We start from the raw sequence: 10,746 nt of genomic DNA on the forward strand, positions 1-10,746 counted from the left end.
GTCTCCAAAGCTTTAGATGTATCGTTCTTTTAATAGATAGAGACTAAAGTCCCAAAATTTCACACGTGTCATGATCAACAAAAACGGATATTGCATACACGAGAGAATAGCCAAGGTGGAGAAGGATATTTTGATCTGTCCTGTGTAGTCTGTAATACAAAAATGGAAAAAAGACCCTGAAGAAAAAAGCGATCAAATTGAATTTGGAAGAGTAGCATTTTTATCACTCTGTTTTGGTCGCCGGCCTTTGTCCGGACCACCAATGATGCCCCATGTCTCGAATTGCCTTTGCCGAGCTCTTGCCCTCTCTTTCTCTTCTTCAGATTTCGTTGAGTAACAGTGAGGACAAGAAACTCCATACTCCCACTGAGGAGATTCTATGTCCGCATCACTCACCGGTTGCTTGCACCCATAACAAAGCTTGAACGTGCCCTGTTCCAGACCATGCTCAACCGAGACACGCTTGTCAAATACAAAGCATTCTCCCTCCCATAAGCTCTCTGTCTTTGGAACTTCCTCCAGATATTTCAGAATTCCACCTTCCAAATGATAAACCTTAAAAAAGATTCAGACAAGATAATGCCTCAGATTAATAGTATATAGGCCAGAAAAGTTCATGAGAGAATGCAGTTCGGGTGGCGTGGAAAAACGGTTTGATTAAACATTTTCCAGATTTAAATGCATACAACTCTTTCTGAAAAGTTCGTGATTTTTCAAGGCAGCGATTATCCAAGGAGTTCTTTGAGAGCTCTTATAAAGTGTGGCAATCATAAAGGCGTCATGCCCAAATTTTATTCAGAAGCAAATCATGTTATATAGAAATCAACAAGCATCACCTCTTTAAAGCCTTTGCTGAGGAGATAACTTGAAGCTTTCTCACAACGGATTCCTCCCGTGCAATACATGGCAACTCGTGGAGGCGAGTTCTCTTCAGGGTTTACGGTTTTTCCTTCAACTTCTTCATTTGAATGCTCGCAATCGGATTTAGGAAGTTGGAACTTATCCTCTACCCAAAAGGGAAAGTCTCGAAATGCTGGAGTACAGGGATCAACTGCTCTTTTAAACTTTCCAATCCTTGTTTCGTAGTGATTGCGCACATCAATAACCACCTACGTTAACATTTAATTACTTAGCATGTTTCCCTTATGCCCTTCAACGAGATAAAGTCCAAAATCTCTGTATGCTCAGCCAGACACGAGGACAATATATATGCTCATTTAACCAACCAAATGCCGTTCCAATCGTGGGAATACACTTAAAGTTTAATAATAATCAATAATCAAAATAAGTGAAGAAACACGAATCCGACAGAAGTCAATGGCAACCAAACAGAGTAACTAAAATTAAGACAAGTAAAGTTACTAACAGTATCTGGGTCACTAATCAGTGTATTCCAGTCCCTTGGTTTCACATATTGTCCAACCCTTTCAACAGGTGATACATCAGGCATTCCAAGAGTAACAATCTGCGAAAACAGAAGCAGCATGGGGACAAAAGCATCAATAAAGGAATAAAAATCAAAGAGTAAAAAAATCAATCCGTGCCTTATATTCTACCCAAGAATTACTATATCAATATCAATATCGAAGTTTCAATTCTATGGACCTATTAATATCAATAAAATATAGATATCAACATCTATTGCCATAAATCAAATAATTAATAATTAAGTTCTTTTCACTCTCTAAATCAGTTATAGATCTAATTAGCAGTATCTACATTTATATTGGTGACTAATTGATGATATTATTTTTATATTTTATGGGTATTGATACAAGATAACAGAGATATCCATTAAACTTTGATATTGATGTTGAACCCTCCAATTTATGGATATATTGATGTATCGTCAACATTTTAATCAATGTTTCAACCTACATTCCCCACATTCTTATGAAAATATAGAAAATAAATTAAAATGTGATTACCTCTTTCTTTAATTTGACCCTGACATGGTCCCAGCGGAAGGGTGCATCTTCCCCTGCTGCAAGAGGGGAACTGCTCGAATGTCCATGATGAATGGCTTCTTCTTCAGGACTAACAGGTGTTTCCACCTGCCTTAGTCCTTTTAGGCGTTCATCACTTTCAATGAATCCAAGAACCCTTTGTACAGATTCACGAGATCCACAAATGCTCCCATTAATTCCTTCAGGTGCAAGAATGATACCTCCTGAAACACGCTGAGCAATATTAGCTTAGTAACATAATCCAAACAGAGCAGCAAAAGGGGTATAAATTTATAATAACAAATGAAGTCTAGAAACTGGAAAAGTAAACAGAAATTGTTTCCATATTGATTTAGTCAGTAGCTAATTTGTATTCCCTTCACTATTTGTATGGAGGAAAAAAAAAAGTAAAAAAAAAAAAAGAAGAAGAAGAAACTTAAGGTCATAAATCAACTCAACGAAATGATAAAGAGTTCTTTATGTTTTCAAATCACTTCCTGTTCTTACTAGCGTACTCATTAAATATATCCAGCTAGTACCTATATGTTCTTGCTAAAGAATGACGATTAAATCAATTTAAAATCTTTCTTCATCTATTGCAGCTAAGAAATAGTTGATTAATTACAATCAATTAAAGTTTGGGACAACCACGGCAGAACACCACCATTTTCAAAGGGTATCTATAGCCTCAGTCTTTTCCTGCTTTGAAGGGTGGTTCTCTTCTATTTTGTTTCAAAAGGGAGCTCTTTCCTTACAAGTAAAGAGTGGAAGATTTAACTTCCCTTCTATCATTAATTTCGAACCTAAGTCCATGTCTGGAGTTTACATGATCGCAGTTGGTCTCTTCATTCTTCTAGAGTACTTTTGTGCAAGCTTTATTTCATTAAGCTTTTCACTTCTGCTACTTGAGCTTTTCTCTTTCCTTTCTCATCTTCTTTCATTAATGTACAGAATCATAAATTCACCCTAATTCCAAATCTATCACTTCACAAAACTAACACTTCCCCTCCAAGACCACAAATCACTTACGAAAACCAGTATCATTTCCTGGCCCCAAACTCAGCTAAACCATATACAATTCTAGCCAAGAATCAAATCCAATCAGAACAAAAACAAAATTCAATCAAAACACAAGACAAGACAAAACAAGTACCAGTTCCTGGCAGAGCTTCTTCAATGGCGACCGAAATTCCGCATGGTCAGGAAAATCAGCGAACTTGTAGAAGGACACAACAACGAGAGACATTGAATCCACCTCCTGCACTTCACATGCACTAGGAATGGGAACGGCGGGGGATGGCCCAGAGAAGCATTTGGAATGAGTCATGCTCCGACTGGGCTTCTGATGGAAAGAAGAGAGAAGCGAAGGTAGAGTAGGGGACGGTTTCAGAATAGGGAAGGAGGGATTGAAGGTAATGAGATTAGGGTTTGAAGAAAAGGAGGAGTAAGAAGAAGAAGAAGAGAGCAATGGCGATACCATTCCCAGGGCTAGCAATGGAGGAGCTCTATATCTGAGCATAACCAGCCGTTTGCCGCCTTCGCCCTCTCTTTTAACGTTGGGCTTTTAAATTGGAAACAAAAGCCCAACTTACTTCGGCCCGGGAATAAGCCCAATAAAGTGACAAACCCATTCGGAATAGCCCAATTTAGAGTCCATATTTTTTTTTTAATCAAATTTGTCTTTTTCTTTTTTCTAAATCTTTGAAAATTTCCACGTCATTTTATTTCTAATTATTTTCAAATTTATTAATTTTAATATTTTCCCCTCCATATATACAAAATTTTATTTTTAATTATTTACCGTAGTTTATACTCGAACCTCTATCTACAAACACCATTAACCAAACTCGATTTTCAATTTTCTTTAGACCATTCTAATAACATAAATTATAACATTTTAATGGTTACAAATTTATATGACAATTCGTCCCCTTACCGATTATCTAGGGTTAGCTCGAGTTATAGGATGATATAGCTAGCTCTTTACTATTCCCTACAAGCGGTCTTTCTAATCTAGCTCCTCGCAACTGCTGGAGCTCATATTTTTCTAGCTCCTGGGATCTCATCGTTCATCATAATCTAGCCCATATCACGTCATCATTCAATATCAATTTAAACCTCGTTTTGACGGTTCATAATTATAAGGATAAGCTACCTCCTAATGGTACTCACATCACATCATCCATATCATACATCAGTGGAATTCTATGATGACCCATCTCGATTATCCATGGTTAAGAATAAGCTAGCAATCGTTCCTTACCTAATAACATAATCATATGAGCATGGTATAGTAACTACAATAACTAAATCACCTATTACATACTCAAATTTGTCTATTTCTCATGGAATTAGGTAATTCATTCAAATTCATCAAGCTTCAAGGCTCAAATCTCGATCAACCCAATTCTTATTTAATCTCTGAAGTCATATTAGCTCGGGATGTTCAATCACGATCTAATCAATCCTAATTCATCAACGACTCATGACTCGTCTTTTCGATAGATCATTTGATCAAGTAAACTTAATCTGATTAAAATGGGTCAAATAGAAAGCAGAGATCAAAAAAATCTTATTAAATGACAATTTTCATCAAATCCCAAATCGAAAAAGTTAAAATCTAAAGCCAACGAACGTAAAACTTAAAGCTTTAAATTCAAAGCTAACAAAGTCTAATTCCAAAGAGTTAGGCTCGAAGATGAAAATAGTTCAATCGTGCACGTTACTTAGAAGAACAATAAATAGAGAAAATTTAAAACTTAGAGAGAATTCTAAAAAAAGATAGGAAGAATTTGAATATCAAAAAACTCTTTTTTGTAAAAACTAAAGAATTCATAAAGATTCAATTTCAAGACAAAACAACATAGTACTCAAGGACATATATATGAAGCCATCGAGACAATTTCCCATGAAACATCAAAGAATAAAGAAGAAAAAAAAACATATTTAAATATTTCCTTTTCCTTTATCATTATTCTTTTGAATGAATAATACATCACCTTTTAGTTATTTACTCCATTTAAGAGGAATAATCTTTTTCAACCCTCTAAATCAGACCTAACATGTACGACGAGCGAGGGCGAGTATTCAAATCTTAAGTCTACATCTTCTAAAAGCACAATACTAATAATAACCAACATCAAACAAACGACTTAAAGATTTCGAATCAAGTAAATCATACCGAGACACAATTTTATCTAAACAAACACGATAAATTAGCATTCGGGGTAAAAATCGATATCATACGCCACAAAAAAAAGAAAGATAATCATATTTCCTCATTGATACCACTAGCTGAAATTGACAAAATGGTTGGGCACACACATTTTTAATGCTTGAATGGTCGATGATCAATGATGAAGATTGGGCAGCCATTTGCGACTTTGGTCACCACCACCACAGCCACTCACTTTGGAGATATTAAGCGTTTTGGAGCCTTAAAAAAAAAAAGGCCATGACTCTATAGAGCATTCACCATTTTGTCAGTCATGTGTCGTCAAGCTTCCCAACGTCACTAGTATTACGTAATTACATGTTTATACCACACTAAACCGACTCTTTTCATCTATATATATATATATATTCTAAATAAATTGGTTATTTGGAAGGTAAATAAATGATTTTTCCTTATGATTAAATTTATTTTATAACATTTTAAAAAAAAAATTAAAACGCTCATTTTAGCTTTAGTATTTTTTTAAAATGACCATTTTGACCATATTTACAAATTTTTTATATAACCCTCCGACACAAATTTATGAATACATCTTAAGTGAACGAATTTGGATAAAGAAAAAAATTATGGGACAAAAATTGAAACTTTTTTAAAAGTAAGACTTAAAATTAATAAGAACCAAAATAAATATTTTAAAAGTACCCTGATCAAAATTAACCAAAATTGAAAGTACACGAACCAAAATAGTCAAAGGGTTTGAACTTATCCTCAATTCGATTCGATTCTACGAGTTCAAGTCTCTCGTTAACAAAATTGTACTTATTCGAATTTTTTTCCTACTCATATGTATAAAAAGACAGGCTAGCTCCTATTATTTGTCATTATGACTAATTTTGCTACATAACTACGATTAAACAATCATTTTCATTTTATTTTTGTGATTTAAAAAGTATATTTTTTATTTTTATGATTTTGTTTAATATTTTAAAATATCTCGAAATTCACGCCTCATAAATTTAACGGTGGTCCTATAAGAAAAAAGTAGTATTCGAAAGAAACATGACAGATACAAAAACTTTCCATATTCGATAAATCTAATAGATTTTGATATATTTATTTAATGGGTAGAAAATGAAATTGAATTTAAATAAAAGAAATTTAATTTAAAATTAAAAAAACAATGTTCGTGGACTTTTTTTTAATCTTATACTTTTATTTCATAATATATAGAAAAAAGAGAGATTTTTTTGTAACATTAATTAATTTTGGTTATTCAGCTCTAAGCATGTTATTAAATGTGATGGAGACATTAATTAGGGTAAAACACTTTTTAATAATATAATTAGTTAATTAATTAGTGATAGTACAATTATACTGACAGATATTATATTTTTTTTCTTTCTAAAAACAAAATAATAAATCGAGTGGGACAACGTTGTGTCAAGTCAGACGCTTTGGCCAATCAAAACGCAAGGGTTTATTTAGTATTATAATATAATAAAAATAAAATAATACTTTTTAAAAAAATAATATATATTTTCCTTTTTAGTTTTTTGTTATTAAATTATTTGGCAGCCTCTTTGACTTGTAACGTTTTTTTTTTTGTCTAATTTGTTTGCAAATAAAAAGGGAAATTTTTTCGTGTTTTTTACCCCAAGTGGATTATATTTGTAGAAACTAATTATTTTTGCTATATTTATTTATTTATATTGAGTTTTTCCAATATCTACTATTATTATAATTTAGAAATAAATTATATTTTTTACCATGATATCACTACTCTATGTTATAAACCTTAATTTTTTTTAATTTTTACAACAATTTTAAAGTATGATAGAGTCTGATTAGATTATGATTATTTTTTCGGCGACTAAAAAAGCTCAAATTCAAAAACTAAATTGAATTTTTACGGTTTGAATTGGATAGTTTAGGTTATTCGAGTTATTTGATTGTATGAACACAAATAGTCAAAACTCAGTGCAGTATGCTTGCAAATATTAATGGTAAACGTAATGTTAAAAAGCTTAAAGACTTATCTGTACCGACACGATTTTAAAATTTATAAAATAAAGTAATAATTTAACTAAAAAAAACAAAATAAGAGTCCTAAGTCCGAAAACTATATTTCCAAATAAAATAATAAAATTATTAAAATAAAAAACAGCTGTAAGCCGGTAATTCCTGTTGGAAAATATTAATGGCAGCCTCTTCCACTACCGAGGCATCAAGTGACGTCACATATTCTACGTCATTTAGTTACGTCACCACACCCTCGCCTTGCTCCTCAAGTTCCTTCCACACGCCTTCCCCCTTCCCTACATTACCTATTCTCCTTTTTCTTTTCTCTTTTCTCATTTTCTTTAAATAATTAATAAATTAATGAACTTTTAATTTTTTTTTTTTTATATCCACTTCATTTTTTTCAATTTATAAGCATAATTTAACATTAAATATTTAATAAAAATTAATGAACTTTTAATTTTTAATTTTAAAAATTATTTAATTTTGTATTTAGTAAGTTATTAATTTTTTTAAAAAATATATAGTAAATTGAAAAGGAAAATTGATAAATTTGCTCAACACAATGAATTATTTAGAAATTTTAAAAATTGGATAAATCTAGATTACCTTTTATCCAATTATAATTTAATAATTTATTTATTTATTTATTTATTGTGTGGGTATATATATATATATAATATCAGTCACTCTTTCAAAATCTCATCGCCATTTTTCTTGGTATCATTTACATCAAAAAATCCGAGAGAACCTAATCGTGAGGGAAGTAAACATGGAGGCCACCGGTTATCGTCACCGGAGATTGACGGCGGAGACATGGAGGAGGATTATGGAGATTCTTCTTCGCGGCCGACAATCTGCAGCTCAGCTTCAGATTGATCTCCAGTCAGCGGCGTCGGCGACGGGGATCAACTGGCTAGCTCTTGCCGACGAGATCGAGAGTTCCTTCGCTGAAGCGATCTCCCTTGTCGTCTCCTCCGAGTCCGCCAGCTGTCCGGATCATTCTCTATGCTCGGATCTGGATTCCGGCTACTCACGGCGGAGCCCGGCGGTTAAGGATCTAGGACGTGGCAATAAAAGAAGGTTCGTTGTAACTAAATTTTGTGCCTTGAAATGGAAAGAGATTACTTTTTGTATGCAAAATTTAATGGGATCTAATGGGTTGATCGGAGAACTGCAGGAAACTGGCCAAGACGAGGACTGTGACGGCGGCGACGGCAGAAGACGGCCGTGCTTGGAGGAAGTACGGTCAAAAGGCTATCCAGAACAAAACCTATCCAAAGTATGTATATATATATATATATCTCCTTTTCTTTTTCCGTACACCAACTTTCCTCTTTTCAATTATCTCGAGTAGCTATGGAGGTTAAAAAATTTGGTTATTTTATTATCTCTTTTCCAAAGTTAAAAGTAAAATTAATAGTTTTAACCTTCTTCTTTTACCGATTCAAAAATTGATAGCTTTGAATGAATCAACAACAGGAGCTATTACAGGTGCACTCACAAGTACGACCAAAGCTGTCCGGCCGTAAAGCACGTGCAGAGAATCGAGGACAATTCAAAAATAATGTACGAGATCACCTACATCTCCGACCACACGTGTGCCCCTGCTTCTCCGATCGCCGACACCTCTTCTGATTCTTACAACCTCATATGCTTCTCCAATTCCCACAACGGTCAATTTACTGAGGGTACTGACGACAATGCAACAAAGGTCGGAGAGACGACGATGGCAAGCTGTGTGATGAATGAGATAGATCTCTGGGCGGAGTTCAATGATTTTGAACATCAATATGGTTTGTTTGGAGACAATGAAGATCCTTACTTTTTTGTTGACAGTTTCTTAAAATAATTTTTGTTTATTGTATACAATAGGATTGAAATAACATCCTAGAGATGATGGATATTGATGTAGATCATACCTTAATTTATGTGCAGTAATCATTTTCTTTTAATATATTCCACCTCTGGTTGTTGGATACACCAGTTTCATACGTATCTACCCTATTCTAAATATTTAAATACACAATTCAATATAAATAATATGTAAGATCTTACCCAATTAACGAATTCCAACGGTCTAATCCCGACCGACTTTTCGTACAAGCTGGGCTTAAAAGATCGACTCAAATCTAGACACACACTAAAATGGAACTCAAGCAGTGAAGAAAACCATTTGAGATAACATAGCAGTAGACCGAAAATGCACTGAATCAGTATGGAATGCCGTGAACCGGACTGAACCGATTGGGAATTGGACCAGGCAAAATGAGCTTGAACCAGTTAGATCTGTGCCGAACGGGTCAAGTCTGGGCTTGATTAGCCCTCTTCTTTACGTGCGAATCAGGACCACGGCTGCACTCGTTCTCCGGTGAACGGCGGCGACGATGACTAGTGATGCGCGGTGGCAATTTGGTAATTTTTTGTTAGATTTAAAAGTTGAAATATTAAATTTGTTAGTGTTTTTGAAATTCCGAAACTAAAAAAAAGGGTAAAGTATAAAGGTAATAGAAATATGGGTAAATCATGGACCTAATTGAAAACCTTTTTAGAGTATAATAGACAAATATGCAAATGTTCGGGGACCAAAAGTTGTAAATTGAATAAAGATTGAAAAATAATTGTACTAATTCTTCTTGTCGTCTTCCTCCCACTTGTGTTGGTGATTGCCGCCACATAAAGCGCCGAAACTAGAGTCCAACTTATTTTCTACCGCCGGTATTTCCCATTTACTGGTCGGTGACGTCTTGGCCGTACCGTACCGTACTGCGGTGGATAGCCGCTTCTGCCGCCGGAGGCCGACGAGTTCCGTCGAAATCCACCCAGCGGAGGAGGAATGGACTGCGACATGCACACGTGTGTTCTTGTGGTATGTGACTTCGAACGTGTGGGGACCATCCTCCTGATTTTTGATTTGTAGTGGTTCGATTCAGTGACCATAACAATCAGTGCGTATTATCCATTTTAAACATAAACTCTCGTTACTTTATTTTTATTTTTTATACAAGGGTCTGATTAATACCAGTAGATGTATAGTATCTCTTATTTATATATTTATGATCCTCTTTTTATTACGTAGAACTCCTCAATTCGTATACGAAAAAGATGATGTTTGTAATTACATTTTTATACTTGAGCTAAGAAATTCGGGTGAGGATTGACTTATAATTAATTATATATTTTAAAAACCAACTTTATTAAAAAATTAATTATACTTTATATATTTCAAACGAATACTTATTAATAAATTAATTAAAAAATATAATATTTCATTATTAAATTATAGAAAACATTATTTTCATGAGTTAAATGTAGTATTTTTTATGTAGTAATTGATGAGAGAAATAAAATGTTAAAAGCTAAATTAAAGCCATTTACTAAAAGAAATTCTAAAATTTATTAATTAACTAAAAAAAATTAATTAAGCTTGAAGTTGAAAATAAGAAGTGGAAATATTCATTAAAGAATTATTGAGAAAGGAGTGAGTGGCAGTTTGAAGGAGACCAAAGCACTTTGTGTCTGATTTTTTTTTTTTTTTTAATTTTTTTTTTCTAGAAAATTTAATATGTGGTTATATTTTTTCTTAAAAAAAGAAAAGAAAAGGAA

The 10,746-nt window shown here is 33.5% G+C and overlaps 2 protein-coding genes across 2 annotated transcripts; one reads left to right on the top strand and one right to left on the bottom strand.

The window, feature by feature from the left end:
- Position 1: 1 nt before the first annotated feature.
- Positions 2–3,459, bottom strand: LOC111485926 (rhodanese-like domain-containing protein 7). The gene is made up of 5 exons (XM_023132899.1): positions 3,100–3,459; positions 1,929–2,180; positions 1,367–1,465; positions 837–1,109; positions 2–555 (listed from the first exon to the last, which is right to left on the bottom strand). Exons 1-5 carry the CDS (start codon positions 3,424–3,426, stop codon positions 193–195), a joined length of 1,314 nt encoding a protein of 437 aa, XP_022988667.1. The 5' UTR covers positions 3,427–3,459; the 3' UTR covers positions 2–192.
- A 4,375-nt stretch (positions 3,460–7,834) lies between these two features.
- Positions 7,835–9,099, top strand: LOC111488796 (probable WRKY transcription factor 70). The gene is made up of 3 exons (XM_023136712.1): positions 7,835–8,223; positions 8,321–8,422; positions 8,623–9,099. Exons 1-3 carry the CDS (start codon positions 7,913–7,915, stop codon positions 8,990–8,992), a joined length of 783 nt encoding a protein of 260 aa, XP_022992480.1. The 5' UTR covers positions 7,835–7,912; the 3' UTR covers positions 8,993–9,099.
- Positions 9,100–10,746: the final 1,647 nt, after the last annotated feature.

This window comes from Cucurbita maxima, unplaced genomic scaffold (genome assembly GCF_002738345.1).
Source record: "Cucurbita maxima cultivar Rimu unplaced genomic scaffold, Cmax_1.0 Cma_Scf00001, whole genome shotgun sequence".
Taxonomy (NCBI): domain Eukaryota; kingdom Viridiplantae; phylum Streptophyta; class Magnoliopsida; order Cucurbitales; family Cucurbitaceae; genus Cucurbita; species Cucurbita maxima.